At 49.8% G+C, this 16,121-nt stretch overlaps 1 protein-coding gene across 1 annotated transcript in view; it reads right to left on the reverse strand.

Annotated features, from left to right (window-relative positions):
- Window positions 1-16,121, reverse strand: part of MATN4 (matrilin 4) — a 29,106-nt gene that overhangs the window by 2,395 nt on the left and 10,590 nt on the right. Inside the window, exons 2-10 of the mRNA XM_073309027.1 lie at window positions 11,392-11,509; window positions 9,006-9,575; window positions 6,888-7,010; window positions 6,359-6,481; window positions 5,551-5,673; window positions 4,799-4,921; window positions 3,353-3,766; window positions 2,703-2,855; window positions 505-609 (exon numbers count right to left, since the gene is read on the reverse strand). Of these exons, the coding sequence (XP_073165128.1) occupies window positions 505-609; window positions 2,703-2,855; window positions 3,353-3,766; window positions 4,799-4,921; window positions 5,551-5,673; window positions 6,359-6,481; window positions 6,888-7,010; window positions 9,006-9,575; window positions 11,392-11,467 (1,810 nt within the window). The 5' untranslated portion in view covers window positions 11,468-11,509. The remainder of the gene's footprint in view (window positions 1-504; window positions 610-2,702; window positions 2,856-3,352; window positions 3,767-4,798; window positions 4,922-5,550; window positions 5,674-6,358; window positions 6,482-6,887; window positions 7,011-9,005; window positions 9,576-11,391; window positions 11,510-16,121) is intronic.

The following is a 16,121-nucleotide window of genomic DNA, read 5'->3' on the forward strand; positions in this document are numbered from 1 at the left end:
ACAGCCACAAACATGAGCCTGCCCTGGCTTTGCACTCTTTTCCCCCTTCCTATAGGCACCAAACAGACCCAAAGATCCCCTTTACTCTTCTGCTCACCCCGCGTTGCAGTAACCTTGTCCCTCCAGCAGGTGGAAGCTGGATACAGCTCTGTTAATCCCATTGACACAGACACAACTGCCATTTAGGGCAAGCATTTGGCACTCGTTACTATTCAATTGCTAAGGCACTTGGGAGCCCCTTGCTCTTCCTAAAGGACAACAGGGAGCACAAGTGAAGTGGAACTCAGCTCTGCTAGCCGTCACTGCCTGGTCAACATCATAAACGCCATGGGCCAACTCTGCTATGGCAGGCAGTGCAGCCCACAAAACTCCACTGGCTGAATTACACAGAGGAAAAATCAAGGCAGACACAATCCTTAGAGGAGCTGGAACAAACCAAGCTCCATTTGGATCCTGCACTGACTGCCGCTCAATACAGGCCCCTCTGGTGACCCAAAAGGATATGTTTCTCTGTCAGGTTTTCCAGGATGGCCACAGTGTTTGACTGGAACTGCACAAGGGCCTCACACTCACACGGGCTCCGGATCTCAGTCTCCCCTTTGCCCTCCTCTGAAAAACAAAAGAGTTTAAACAGCATCAGGAACCCGCTGTCCTTCTACGGCACCTTCTGAAAGTCCTTGATGAGCATTACCCACAGCTCTTCCAGGAGATAGGCAGTTACTTTCCCTGTGTTAAAGATGGGGGAGTTTGGAAGTGACGTGCCCAAAGATATTCAGGCGCTCAGCAACAGGACCATGCACTGCTTCAGACTAGGGACCAAGTGGCTAGGCAGCAGTTCTGCAGAAAAGGACCTAGGGGGTTACGGTGGACAAGAAGCTGGACATGAGTCAGTGTATCCTTGTTGCCAAGAAGGCTAATGGCATTTTGGGCTGTATAAGTAGGAGCATTGCCAGCAGATCAAGGGATGTGATCATTCTCTTCTATTTGGCATTGGTGAGACCTCATCTGGAGTACTGTGTCCAGTTTAGGGCCCCATACTACAAGAAGGATGTGGAAAAATTGGAAAGAGTCCAGCGAAGGGCAACAAAAATGATTAGGGGGCTGGAGCACATGACTTATGAGGAGAGGCTGAGGGAACTGGGATTATTTAGTCTGCAGAAGAGAAGAATGAGGGGGGATTTGATCGCTGCTTTCAACTACCTGAAAGGGGGTTCCAAAGAGGATGGATCTAGACTGTTGTTCTCAGTGGTACCAGATGATAGAACAAGGAGTAATGGTCTCAAGTTGCAGTGGGGGAGGTTTAGGTTGGATATTAGGAAAAACTTTTCCACTAGGAAGGTGGTAAAGCACTGGAATGGGTTACCTCGGGAGGTGGTGGAATATCCTTCCTTAGAGGTTTTTAAGGTCAGGCTTAACAAAGCCCTGGCTGGGATGATTTAGTTGGGGATTAGGTCCTGATTTGAGCAGGGGTTTGGACTAGATGACCTCCTGAGGTTCCTTCAAGTCCTGATATTCTAGGATTCTATGAATAGGAGAGAAAATGTAGCAGAACCCAGGAGTCCTGACTCTCAGCCCTCTGCTTTACCCACTAAGCCAGCCTTCCGCTTTCCTCAGACCAATCAGTTTGGATGGAATATTCCATATTGGGAGAAAACACCAACCCGTGGGGGTGTTATTCTTGCTGATCCCCACGTACACCTCCCATGCACATCAATGGGGGCTACACTGGCTAATGAAGGGAACAGAGCATGTTAACAAGGGCTACCCATGTGCAGTGATGAGGGAATAGATCTCTTTGGTTTTGACATCACAGTTCACTCTTCTTTTAAAATGCCCAGCAGAGCCCCTCACTGCCCTTCTGCCCTGTGATTTTATCACATCACTCTCTGCAGTAAGCTCTCGAGCCAGGCATTTCTAAGTCCCAGATAATTCTCCTAACACTGTATCTCCGCTTATCTAATAAAAACCCGACAGGCTTATCACAGGGAACATGTAACGTCAAACAGTCCTGGACAATACGGCTCCTATTTTCAGATTCTCCAGATTCTGCAAGCTTCCGGGCAGAGCATCCGCAGCAGATAAACATAAAAACGCACCGGTCGGGGCACATTGCTCTGTTGCTAACTAGGGAAGACTTGGATCCTGAATGTCACAGACGCCACCATTCGGCCTCTGAATTCCTGCCTGCAAGTGCTTTGCATTAAGGAGAGACACCCTATGCTACAGGCACTTCCATGAAGCCTCCCTAACTCAATCAGTCCCATATTTTGTTGCTTGGCTACAGACAGGTCTGTACAGAATAAACTGAGTTGTTTCTTTTTATCCCAACTAGAGGCAGCAGAGGAGGAGTGTCTGAGCTTTTCTGCAATATAAATATTAAGTAATAATCAAGATCAGACAGGAAAACAAGGCTGAAGGGCCTGGCCCAGCTAGAGTTGCCACCAGTCTGGTTTTTACCCAGACAGTCGGGGTTTTAGCTGGTGTGTCCAGGTGCCATTTGACACGTCCTGATGTCCAGTTTTTTTGATCTGGGGGCGAACAGTGGCAGGGCCTTGGGGGAAGAGGCAAAGAAGGGGCGGCGTCTCGAGGGAAGAAGTGGAGAAGGGGCGGGGCCTTGGGGTTCCAGTTACCAGCCATTAGAAAGGTGGCCACCCTAGGCCCAGCCCGGGTGAAGCCACTACACAGGCCCTGCCAGCACCTACCTGGGCAGATGTTAACTTTGAGGTTGTCGGCTATCTGAGTCACGGTGCTAAAATCCGCAGAGTACGAGAAATGTTGTCCCGCCGGCTCAGAGGCAATTTCTCTCAGCTCCTCTTCAACAGCTTTTCCAACCCCAACCGCGAACATGGTGATCCCTGCGCAATGGAGCGAAGGGTGGTTCTGTACAAGCTGAACATGCTCGACGGGCATCCTGGACTCGGTCGCCCCAGAACATGCCCACAAGGCAGGACCATCCTAGGATGACATCAGGTGGGCCAGTGCTGCCACGATGCTAGTAACCGTAGTGCCCTGAGTGCTTCGAGAAGCATCCTTTGAATGTTGCAGCCACATGGATGGGCCAGGTAACTGGGGCTAAATGCAAGGGCTTGGTCTGGGTGTCCAGCCCCTCACTTTCTCTGCCTCAGTTATAAGCTAATAAGTGTATTATCCTGTTGAGAGTCAGCAGGCTATACTTATCAGGGACCGGAAGGGTCAATGTGCCAGACGGCGAGAGGCCATGAGCTTCTGCATGCTTCAGGCACCCAGGGACCACCAGCTGTGCGCAGTGAGGGGCAAATGTGGAAAACTGGCCTGGAATGCTGGGTGCATGAAGAGCATCCCCTGAATCACCTCTTTCCCATTGCACGCTCACCTGATTCCTTTGCTTTCCTGGCCCATTCGGAGATATCATCCTGAGAGCGTCCATCGGTGAAGACCAGCCCAATTCTGGGAATGTTCTGGGAGAGGGGCCTGGCACCTTCGGCCTCTGAGAAGCTGTGCTCTAGCATGTGCTTGAGGGCCAGGCCGGTCATGGTGCCCTTCTCCATATACTCCACCTTCAACACCGCCTTCTTGATGTCTTCTGCCGTCTGGTACTGGTTGAGTGGGAACTCGGTGCGCACACGGCTGGAATACTGGACCAGCCCCACCCGCGTGCCGTGGGGTGACACATCCAGGAAATCCACAATCTGGTTCACGAACTGCTTCACCAGCTCAAAGTTCTGAGGCCGGACGCTCTTGGAGCCATCAATCACCAACACCAGGTCGACATGGCCGCTCTTGCACTCTGCACCAAAGGAAGAGGTGAAAGGTTAGACCGCACCAGCCCTGCCTCCCGAGGACACCAAGGGGGAGCTTGCAGCGAGCAGATGCCAGGGGCCGGGGGAGCAGAGTCAATGGGCTCTGGGACTCAGTAGGGATTCTTCCCCCTGCATTCACTGCTGAGCTATATGTGCTGGCTGTAGCTGATGCAAGAAAGCAGGACACAGAGCTCTTCTTCAGGTCTGGGTAAGCTGGAAAGCTTGTCTCTCTAACCAACAGAAGTTGGCCCAGTAAAAGATATCACCTCGCCCCCCCCTTGTCTCTCTAATATCCTGAGACAGCTACAACACTGCACACAGGGCTCAGAATTCCACTCCGACCCTCCGCCCTGACCCCAGACATTCTTGGGCACCCTTCTCAAAGCCCCCCCAAATTCCCACCCCCAAGAACTCCCTCTGAGGGCCCTGTGCTTCCCTTTCACATCCCTTGCCAATCTCTCACACGTACACCTTGCACTGTTTCTTCTGTTCCTCTGGCCAAGGAGGACCAGATGGTACCCTAATGCTTCCATTCACAGCTGGTCATCACTTCTCCTTAATCAGCCAGAGGCCACTCTACTGAGTACAGCAGAACCTGCCTTCTCTCCTCCCAGGGGTCCGCCTTAGGTTCTCTAGCACATTCACCCCCTTGTGCCTCACATCCCCCAGTCCTCTCCTGGTTCATGACCAACCCTGCCAGTCACAGGGCTGTATTGTTACACAGCAGTTTACTTAGTGGTGAGCTGCCTACTGTATTTTCTAACCAGAGGACCTGGAACTCCTGTCTCTGTTTGGGTTTTGGATGTGCCAGTAGCCAAGAGAGATCTGGAACAAAATCCCAAGATCAAGCACTCCTGAACCTTAGGGTGGTTTGAAATTCCCACCTGGATCCAGATTCAATTTCACATCTCGAGCTGCCCAGCTCTCATTGGGAGCACCTAGGATCTAGGTGCCAGTTGCTACAGACTGAAGTCCATACATTAAGGGCACTGCCTGCAGGCCGTGTCCCAGATACTCACTATTGCATGTCTTTCCATCAGCATGGAGCTGCTGTCCCTCTGGGCAAATGCAGTGGTAAGAGCCAGGGGTGCTGACACATTTAAACTCACAGCCATGATCTATCCCATTGCAAATGTCACTGGCTAAAACACAAACCAAAGGGACAAACACACCATGTTACAGGGCATGTCATTTCCTTTGTGATTACCAAGGAAGTGCCATGCACAGAACATCCCTTTCTCAGATGGGAACTCAGTGGAGCTGTAGAGATGAGGCTGATACACGCACACGGACCAATGGGAGATGCACGAGCAATCACTAACTTGCCGTGAGGTCTGTCCCTCTTTGCAGATCCTGGGCTGTTCAGCTGCATGGTCTGCACTTGTTCAACCCAGTGGCACTTGGGTTTGTGCACCCCACACCTTGGGGCATTCAGAAGTGGGACCGAAGTTTGCAGGAATTCATTCCTCTTAGGGCTGTAAAGGAATCAGAAGTGCCACCAGCAACACATCTATACCTCCTGGTGTGACCTCAGGGAACGCCCTGGTAAAACCTCCCCAATTCTCCCGGTGTGCCCTCTAATGTGCTGGAAGGGCATTCTGGGTCCTGACATGCAAATGAGCACATCAACCGAAAGGACATCATTATGGTGAGACGTGCTTGGATTCTAAGGCTAGCAGCCAAACCCAGAGCTGTATAGTACACTGTGGCCTGCCTGTGCTCTCTGGAGTGATGGTGCCCTCTGGAGCAGAGATGCTGACGCAGCACTCACCCTGGCACGCCTTGCCGTCGGCCTGCAGAGTGAAGCCATCGTTACAGCGGCAGTAATATCCGTTCGGGATGCTCACGCACGTGTGCTGGCAGCTGTGGTTTCCAAAGTTGCAGTAATTAATCACTGGAAAGAGGAGACGACACACAGGAGTGAGGGACATCAGCCATTCACAGCTCACCTGTGACCCTTGCAAAGAGCTCGAGGGCTAACTGGCCAGCTGGCCCTGTCCCCGAGGTAGGCTGCACTGGTCTTTTATCAGCTCCTTGCTGCCACTTGTCCTTAGGCCCTACAAGGCTCTGGAAATACAGGGCTCCCACAGATGGCTCGATGCCAAGGTCCTGCCTCAGGATGGTGAATTAGCTCAGAGCACAGTTGGGACAGGAGAGGGGTCTACTGATAGCACACAGAAGCCATGGAGCTCCCTTCTCATCACTAATGGGGCATCTGCTGGCCTTTCAATCTGGATAAAGCATGTGTGGGCCACCACTCTGAGTTAAATCTCTCCTTGTGGACAGTGGGTGCTAGGAGCAGGTGGGCACTGTTGGGACTAGAGGCCTGTTCCAGGTTCCAGACTCTCTTTTGCCCATCTCCTGTTATGAAGGAGCCTAAGGGAACAGAGCTCTGTGGGTCTGGGAGAAGTAAGAGATCACAGATGCTGGAGAGAGCGATGGCTGGGCTCTCCACAAGGTCTGAGGGCAGCGGGACATAGAGGACATGGTGAGAAGGAGGGGAATGTCTGGGGCGATGAAGGGCAAAGGACAGAGAATGAGAAACAAGAGGAGGAGGCACAGAGGAGACTGTCACATACTGGTACAGGTCTTTTTGTCCTGGTTGAGATTGTAACCTGTCCGGCAGCGGCAGGCGTAGGACCCATGGGAGCTGACACACTGGTGCTCACAGCCATGCTTCCCATCAGCGCAGGCATCAATGGCTGCAGAGAAAAAGGAACCACCTTCTTACCCATTCCCATCTCAGCAACACAATTATCACTTCACAACAGAATGAAGGCCAATGTGCTGGCTGTTCCTATTGTTGTCTTAACTCTTAACGCAGACCTAGGCCTATGGTCAAAAAGTACTAATAACTAATTAGCACTAGTATCTATGTCCAGCACAACACCAGAAAGTTAGTCAAAATGGGAGGCAGTGTGGCCTGGTGGGTAGAACACTAGACTGGGACTCAGGAGACCTGCATTCTATTCCCTGCTCTGCCCCTGGTCTCCATGGTGACCTTCGGCAAGTCTCTCTAACCCCGTGCCTCAGATTCCCCATTTGTAAAGCAAGGATAATTATACCAGTCTCCTTTATAAATGTAGATCAAATAAAATATGCTCTTACGGGAACATGTCTTTCCATCTGCGCTGAGCTTATATCCAGGGTTACATTCACAATAGAAGGAGCCTGGGACACTGACACAGGTGTGCTGGCAGCCATGGTCCATCTCTGTGCACATATCCACACCTGAAAGAGACAGTAGGCCATGTTGGGGATTCACTGACTCAGAACACGCGTCAGGTGATCTATCTATAAGTTCTTATATTGCCTCCATCACTGCAGTTTTGGCCTTCAGAACATCCCCTGGCAATGAGTTCCACAGGTTGACTGTGCCTTGTGTGAAGAAGTACTTCCTTAAACCAGGCTTACTTTGGTTTAGAGAGGCAGTGTGGCCTAGCAGATAAAGCACCAGTGATACAGAAGTCTGGCTTCTATTCCTGATTCTGCCACTGGCCTACTAGATGAACATGGGCAAGTCAGCTTCTTTGTGAAGTGCTTTGAGATGTACTGATGGTAGGGCTGTGTAAGAGCTGGGTATTATTAGCAGTAGCAGTTTAAGCTGAGTAGATAACGGCTTCAACTAAACTGCAATATGCTACTCTTCATTCAAAATGAGCGTCGACATGAGCATTTGCACCAGTTTAATTTAACCAGTGCATGTTTGTGTATGGACAAGGCTTCAGATTTGGCCATGGATGGGACAGCAAGCTATGGGGGCCGGACACTAGTTCACAGAGGCTTCAAGTTTCCCCCAAAGAAAAGCTGACTGTGTCCTTTTGTCCTTTCACTGAACAGTCACCTCAGAAGTTGCAATCAAGGTCACAGCAACTGGCTGCAACACAAGCTCCTGGGAAAAGTCCCCAAGGCTCAGTATCGTCTGTCGGCACAGGACGGGCAAGCAGGCACCAGCCTTTACAATTCTGAGCTGCCACAGTGCAAAGCAGCTTGCGGTGGAAACAGGTCTCCCCTCTTCAGGCCAAGGCCAATAAGGTTATTGCAAGGAAGTGATACCAGGCCAGGCTTTATTAAATACAGATGCACAGACAGTGGCATATGGCAAATGTTCAGAGTTACTGCACTGCGTGTACACACCAGGTAGCTGGGCAGGAAATCTGCCCATCCAGAACATGAGGCAAGCAAGATTCCAAACCTTGCCAAAGGCCTCTCACATTTCTGAGCTCTCTGACCCCTCCCATCCCTTCAATTTGGGGGAAGCCTGCTCTGTGTTTCTGTGATCTCACGTCCATATTATCACTCGATTTGTGCCGCTTTCCCCCAGCCTCAGCAAATGCAGCTCAGACATACTACACAGGGCAGATCTAGGTAAGCAAATGTGCTGGCTTATAAACTGTTTGGAAACAATAAGGGGAAAGGGTGAGAAAAAGAGAGACGCTCCTGAAAGGGTCATTGTCAAGCAGTCTGGCATGAGCATTATCTCCTCATTGTCTGTAGCAGCTTCTCAGGAGCATTGCAACATTTCCCCTTCTGCGCACTACCCTTGGCAAATGTTGCTCCCCAACAGCTCAGTTCTTATACAGCTGAAGCTGACTTAGCAATGGCTGGTTTTGTTCTCTTAGGACATGGTTTGAAGGCCACTGAAGTCAGCAGAAGGAGTCCGGGATGCTGACACAGGTGTGCTAGCAGCCAGAGTCCAGGTCTGTGCATATATTCACACCTGAAAGACACAGGTCTTCACTCAAGCCTTTGTACGAACAGGTGTCGTGCAGACAGATGCTCTGTGAGCTTCCTGCACACAGACCCGCCAATGCTGACCTGGCATCAGTACCTGCTCTTCCTGTCGTGTTCCCCTCAACTGCATGGCCAATGCACCTTAGTCCTGACACTGCAGTGCCTCCAGCTATCCCAGTCCTGGGCACCAACACACAGTTCTTTAACCCCACCCTTAGAGTTCTCTCTGCTCCTCCCGGACTGGGTTTCTCCTGAGCACAGAATAAGAGCTGCTCTGAATTGTGCCACGGTTTTGTGAGTGGGGGAGACACCCCAAGCTCCCTGCACCCATGATCTCAGCAAGGCTCCAGAGGCGAAAGGCAGGAGCAGTTGCCACTCCCCACTACAACCCAGCTCATGTTTCATTCCGTCCCTCCACATCTGGGTGGTTAAACCCAGGGCCTGTCTGGTCCCACAGCAGGCTGTGCCTAGGGTTCTGCCCCCTTCACTCACCACACAGCTTGTCCTGGAACTGTTTGCCAAACTGCTGGATGAGATCGAAAGACTCCACCAGGAAGACATGCTCCTCCAGTGGGTGGGAGGCCATGGCCCGCAAAGAGTTCATGTCTGCCCGCTGGACGCCCACGGCGTAGATCTCAATGCCAGCATCCCGTGCCTGGGCCGCCACCTCCGTCACGCGGTCCTGGGGCCGCCCGTCTGTCACGATGACAGCCACACGGGGGATCTTCTTGTGCAGCGGGCGCGCTCCTTCCTGGATGGTGAAGGCCAAGTTCATGGCATACTGGATGGCTAGCCCTGTCATGGTGCCCTGGGCCAGTGGTACAATGCTGTTGATGGCCTTCTCCATGTCAGCCCGCTTGAAGAAGGTCTTGAGGGAGAAGATGTTCTGCACCTGGCTGGAGTACTGGATCACCCCCACCCGTGTGGCGTTGGGCCCCACCTCCAGATTCTGGATGATGTCGATCAGGAACCGCCGCATGGTCTCGAACTCGAAGGGGCGCACGCTGCGTGAGCTGTCGATCACAAACACAATGTCCAGGGGTCCAGTCTTACATTTCACCGCTGGAGGAGGAGAAAGCAAAGAGCTGGTTGGATCTCCCTGCCTTTCTGTGTTTGGGGAAGTGAGTGGGAGACAGAGGTGGAGGGAACATGATTTTTTCCTTCTCCTTCAGGCAACTTTACAGTCACCGCAACTGGGCCAGGCTGCATAGCGAGAGCCTCAGCAGGTGTGACAAGGGGAAGGGATGAAAGATGAGGCCTGGTGCAGCTCCTCTTATCTCTGGGAGGGGGTAACGGTTCCATGGAGACAGCAGGAGTCACAGAAGAACTGGATCAAAATACAGACCGAGTCTGGAACTCCTCTGAGCTCCATTACCACAGAGCTGGGTGAGAGGGAACCTCGGCAGAGGCTGGAGATGGATGTGCCAGACTGGGATTAAAAAGAGGGCAAGACATGCCGTCTGTCCCATTATCTGTGGCCCTAGGAAGGTTAAAACTTGCCTTTGGCTCACTGAGCCCCCAACCCCCGCCCCAGGGATGACACAGCGTCCTCGACTGCCCCAATGCCATGGGGGGCCCTGAATGAGCTCAGGGAATGATGGATTCCCAGCAGCGGCTCTCTTGCTGCATTCTGAACAGGATGGACATTCAGGTGTTAACAACAACACCCACTGCTCATGGCAGGTGGGCGGGGGCCACAATATTGGCTCATGGTTGGCAGAGACACCTGAAATCCTTCTGCTCAGTGTTTCACTCTCTCCTGATGGCTGGGGGTCTCCCCAGTGCAGCCCTCTGGGACAGACCCTCATTTCTGAAGGAAGCTCTAAGCTTTCCTGGCTGAGCTCGCAGGGAAGTTTCCGTCCCTCCATCCAAGGCCCCAAACTCTCCTCCCAGCATTTGCAGCCAACAGCCTGAGGGCTGTGATTTGGGCTAGCAGGCTCGGCAGAGCCGACACAAGGGCGCAGGCTTGGGCAACCCAGATGGACTGGCACTGACGAGGCGACTCACACACACAGAAGATGCTCACAGGCCCTCTCCTAACACCCAAGCCCTGCCTATTCTAGAGACAGCCGGAAACAGGGAGACCAACCTGCAGCTACTAGGGTCCCTGTAGGTCGCACAGAACTCGCGCGCCCCCCCTCTTCAAATTTCAGCTCCCCCCAGCTGAGTCCTCTGGGCCTGCTGCTTTCCCCTGTAAAGTAGTGAGGATTAACTGTCTCTGATTTTTTGATTAGCCCTGGGCAAACACCAATGGGGGAATGTTTGGCTGATTCAAGCCCTGTTAATGCGCCGCAGCAAATCAGCTCTGACAACACGCCTGACAGATCTTGCAGGCAGCTGCACCGGGAGAGCCTCAGGCAGGCAGGGCTGCTCAGCCGCTTTGGTGATGGCAATTCTGACTATGTGGAAGTGGCCTTCTTGGTCCTGGCAGCTGAATTCCACCCCAGCTCCTCCGAGCCCCATTCTGCCGCTCACACACTTTAAGCTCAACCCTCCCCTGCACCCGGGCTGCTCGAAACTACGCCTGGCAGGTACAGCCTCCAGAGGCCTTCCGCCAGCTGGGCTTTGCAGGAGCACAGCAGGGTCCAGACACACCCCTTCCTGCCCTCAGCTCCCAGTGCCTGTGGCTGTGAGGAGAGGGAGGTGTCACAGGGCAGGCTACCCTGGCTTTATGCCTCCCAGAGATTCCCTCACCATTGGGGATTCCCTACCTGACAGTTTAATCAGCTAGGTTTGGAAGCAAGAGCTAACAATTTATGGTAACCATAGACTCTAGCTAACTGTAGGGGTTATCTATTACTCTGGCTTACACCCTTGCACATCAGCCAGGGCTTTGGCTGCTTGCTTATAATTTGCACATCTTTGGCCAGCTGCTCACCTGCAGGCTTTGGTCTGGCTTCTAAGGTCGTTAAGATGAGCAGCAGGAGAGGAACAGCAAGTAGCAGCTTCATCATTCAGCTCTAAGAACACGCAGCCTCTGGAGGTTAGAAGGTTCACTGCAAGGAGAAGACAGGAAATTACAATGCTACTCTGGGATGTTTATAAGGCTAATATGAACATATCCTAGGAACCAGAAAGTCAGCAATAGTCACTGTCCCGGTCCAGGGTGAATGATCCAAAATACCAACCCAAGGGAGTCTAAATGGATGCATCAGCATTTCATAAAGATCTCTGAATGGTAATTATGGGAGAAGGTGGGAATTCAAGCCAGTGACAGAGATGGGGAAGGGAGAGCCAGCCAAAGACCAACGACAAAACTTAAGGATAAGATTTCCAAAGACTAGGTGATTCAGACACCCAATTCCAGGTCATTTTAATGGGAACTGGGTGTCCAAATCCCTTGGTCAGCTTTGAAAACCTCAGCCTAGAGCACCAGTAGTGGCAAACCAGCACCCTAATGGTGAGTTTTCCCTTTTGTGGTTTAGCAACATCATTGCAGTTAAATTTCATTATAGTTGGTGATGACGCACCGAACAGAAAGAGCTCGGTTTGATTTGCAAACAGTGGGCTGAGCTGGCTCTCAGACAAGCCTTATTGTACAAACTGGGCAGATCTGTTTTATTGCCGAACATTCTCATAACTGGCTGCACCACAGCCCTCTTTAGCCAACAGAGGAGCAGGATGTCTGTAGCAGGGAAAATGAGACCGCAGTTATCTAGTCACCTTCTCTTGCCATAGATCATCAGACAGGACTCAGGGATACTGGCTGTGTACTGAGCACTCATGAATGAAATGTCAGCCCAGCCAGGACAGGGCCCCATGTGCTAGGTGCTGTAGAAACATAGAGTAAATCACACTCCCTGCCTTGAAGAGCAATGGCCACCAGTTTGTGCCTGCAATCCTTCCCCACAGAATCCAGCAGACCTGTCTGCAGGGAGATGTTACCTTATTGAACTTCTAGTGTTTTGCAGCTGTTTCTTCCTGAGATAATTCCTTGGTTGCACCCTCCAATATTTATTTTATTTGTCTGATGCAGCTGCGTGTTTGGGCTCTTATGGGGAAAGACATTTGGTTTGTTTTTTCATAACCTCAGGATGTCACATCCACCCCCACTTCTCCCCTTCCCAGTTATGAGTTCTTAACTGCATTTGCCTGTCTCCTTTTGGGGATACTTATTTATTTGTTTCAGAGTAACAGCCGTGTTAGTCTGTATTCGCAAAAAGAAAAGGAGTACTTGTGGCACCTTAGAGACTAACCAATTTATTTGAGCATGAGCTGTAGCTCACGAAAGCTCATGCTCAAATAAATTGGTTAGTCTCTAAGGTGCCACAAGTACTCCCTTTCTTTTTATTTATTTGTTTGCTTTTATTAATGCACCAATCAATGACTAGGCACCAATCATGGTGCAGTGTGAGTAAAATAAATGAATAATACTAATGGCCAAACAATAGAGCTTTATGCTGGGTGAAAGCTAAATAGGGAGCAATTATCTAGATACCCTCAGAATAACTTGATTCTCCCACTCGCCCTTTATGGATTTGCACAGTGAAACTCAAACTCTGCTCTAGCCCTGAATCTTTAAATGCACAATGGAGCTCTTTGTGCTGAGGTCTCTGCGGGCAGGACATTCCATCCAAGAGGAAGCGAGGACACCCCACATTCCCAAACAAACAGGCCAATATGGGAGAGCAGCTCATATCCCAGACATGTCCACAGGAGTGCTGCAAATGGCCATTAAAATGCAAATTGAAGCACAACTCAAAGCAAGGAATGCAGCCAGAGCAAAGCAATGGGAGGGAGAAAGGTACCACAGCAAAGGGTCTGGACGGTGCCAGGTCTGGCGTAGTTTGTTTGTGTGTTATCCGATTTGGAGCCAGGGAAAGGAAATAACAGGCACGTCTCAGGAAATATCACTTTAAGGAGATAAAATAGAGGTTTTAAGGAACCACCTCTTTGGAATACAAACAAATTGATTGTGTAAGTCACATCAGTCCCTGAAGCTGAACCAGGAGTCTCTCTGTCTTTTGCTCAGAATTGGGATAAACCCCTATTATGCAATTGCTTTAGAGAGAGGAAGGTCAGTCAGAATAAGTTTTAAAGATCATTTAGACCTGTAATTTGTTGCCAGCGGAGGCAAATATGGCATTGCCTGGAGCTACAGCCATGGCACTAGAGGACCACACTCCAAGACTGGTGTCCTCTGGAGTCACAGAATGTCGAACTACAACATGGTATTGAACAGAAATACCAGTTCAGAAATGACAGGCTCCCAAAGACATGGACCATGCCAAAGGTGTTGTTGGTCTCGGTCAATCTGTAAGTCGGGCGATGAAGCTGTTATCTGGGAGATGATCTCCCTGCTTTATGATTAAAAGAAAACTTCATTACGGTAAGGGTGAGACTCTATTTTCTTCATCTAACTACCAAGAAAACAAAATCACTACAAATATATTTAGGGCCTAGATTTTCAGGAATGCCAGAATACTTTCAAGTATGCAAAATAAGTGTGTATTTGCATGCCTAATTTCTGCAGACATTTACCTGGATCATAATTCCAGTTGCAATAACTGGCCATGCAAATATTCTTAGAGTCAGCCAGTGAAGAGTAGGACTGAGAGAGCTGTCTTTCCCTTTAGAGCCCTCATGGTTCCTAGACCAGTCCACACCTCCAGGACAAAAACCAACCACAAACTTCCTGCAGCTATGAAGATTCTTCCTACTTATGTTACGTCATAATTCTTGTTTATGAGGACATCTTTTTACTGTTTTATACCTTCCTCTGAATCATTTGGCTCTGGCCTCTGTTGGAGACAGGGTATCAGAATAGGTGGACCATTGGTTTCATTCTGTAGGGCAGTTCCTATTCTCCTACACCTTTGAAATCAGTCTCTTCAAATTGTTGAGGGCCAAGCTAGATTTATGGCCCGAGGCTGGAAAATATTGTTAACAAGCTATCTCCCTGTGAGAGAGGCAGCAATATTTACTGAGTCAAGATACTGAAAAAATTGCTTTTTTAGAAAGTCATTTTAAGTATAATTATCGGTAAATATTTATTTAGCGCTCTAAGGTTGCAGTCATAACTAACCACTTGAGTGTTCATTTAACCACCAACTGGTAACATACAAGCCCTGAATCAATCTCTTTTAAGGAAGCAGGCCCAATTAGCAGATTTAAAGCTGTATCCTTAATACTGTCTGCAACTCTGGTGTCCACACTTCAGAGTGTTGAAAAACTGGAAAGGACAAAGTCAGAAAAGAACTACAAGAATGATTTGAGATCTGGAAAATATACTGTGTAGAGAGACACTTAAGAGTCTCAATCTGTTTAGTTTAACCAAGAAACAGTCGAGTTGACTTGATCACGGTCTGTAAGCACCTACACAGGGAAGAAAGTTCTGATAGTAGCAGGCTCTTTAATCTATCAAAAAGGGCACAATGAGATCCAATGGCTGGAAGCTGAAGCTCGACAAATTTAGACTAGAAACAAGGCACAAGTTTTCAGCAGTGAGCATACTTAACAACTCGAACAATGTACCTAGGGATGTAGTGGATTCTCCACCACTTGAAGTCTCTAAATCAAGATTAGATACCTATCTAAAAGAGACGCTATAGATCAATCAGTAGTTATGGGCTTGATGGAGGAATTACTTGGTGAGGTTCTCTGTCTTGTGTTATGCAAGACATGAGATTAGAAGTTCATAATGATTCTTCCTGCCCTTAAAATCTATGACGTGATGAATCTTTCTGAACAATGCAAGTTTTCTTGCAGCTTGGAAAGCATATTCCTGAAATGTGCAGTATGAAGGTATTAAATGATCATATCACGCTAGTCACCCGCCTGCTTTGACACAGGCTGACCCAGTTTAGTGGCATTTGCTCTGACACAGCTAAATATCTGCAAGTGAAATAGTTTGCAGGAAACACTTGCTCCCCAACAAAATCTGTTTTGTTTCACCCCTTTTTTAACAGATTTTTTTTCCAAACTATATTTTTCTGGGAAAAAGCAGTTGCTAACCACAAAATATTTCTAGGCAGCTGTGCCATGTAGGTTTCTAGAGACCAAGCCTTACTCCAGTGGCAGGCTGGCCTGGAGCCTGGATTTGTCTGTATCCGGGTATCTTCAAAGCCAGCACAGACAGTAGAATGAACTGTAAGGGAGAGAAACTAACAAGAAACAACAGTTGGGGATTATTTTATATCCTCTTAATTCTTTGATAATTCTTAAAGTTCCATTGGGCTGGAAGAGGTTAATGTCTGCCTGGGGTAGGTCTGTGTAATAATAATGCATGCCACATCCCAGTCATGACATCAGGCATGACAGCATACTGGCCGTCCAGCACAGGCTATAATGCCCGATGCTGTGATTAGGATAGCAGTGCCTGTTCAGAGACGGTGCATCTGTCCCAGCTGTTGACATGCCATGTCCCCATGACAGCCCACGGGGTGACCCCGGTCATTTCTTCATTCCTCCCTCCCATGGGAGAGCTGGGATTTGCCCACTGGGCTATGCCTGTTTGACGCTCTCCCCCTTCTCTGCTTTGCCCTGTCTCCCTCTGCCGCCGCTCCTCTTTGTCTGGCAGAGACGGGAGACGTGTGGGAAGCACACAGCTGGAAAACAGGTGCTGAAAGGAAGAGCAAATACTGGGCGGGACTGAAAAATTAGGAAATA

Source organism: Lepidochelys kempii, chromosome 13 (genome assembly GCF_965140265.1).
Source record: "Lepidochelys kempii isolate rLepKem1 chromosome 13, rLepKem1.hap2, whole genome shotgun sequence".
NCBI classification, from domain to species: Eukaryota; Metazoa; Chordata; order Testudines; family Cheloniidae; genus Lepidochelys; species Lepidochelys kempii.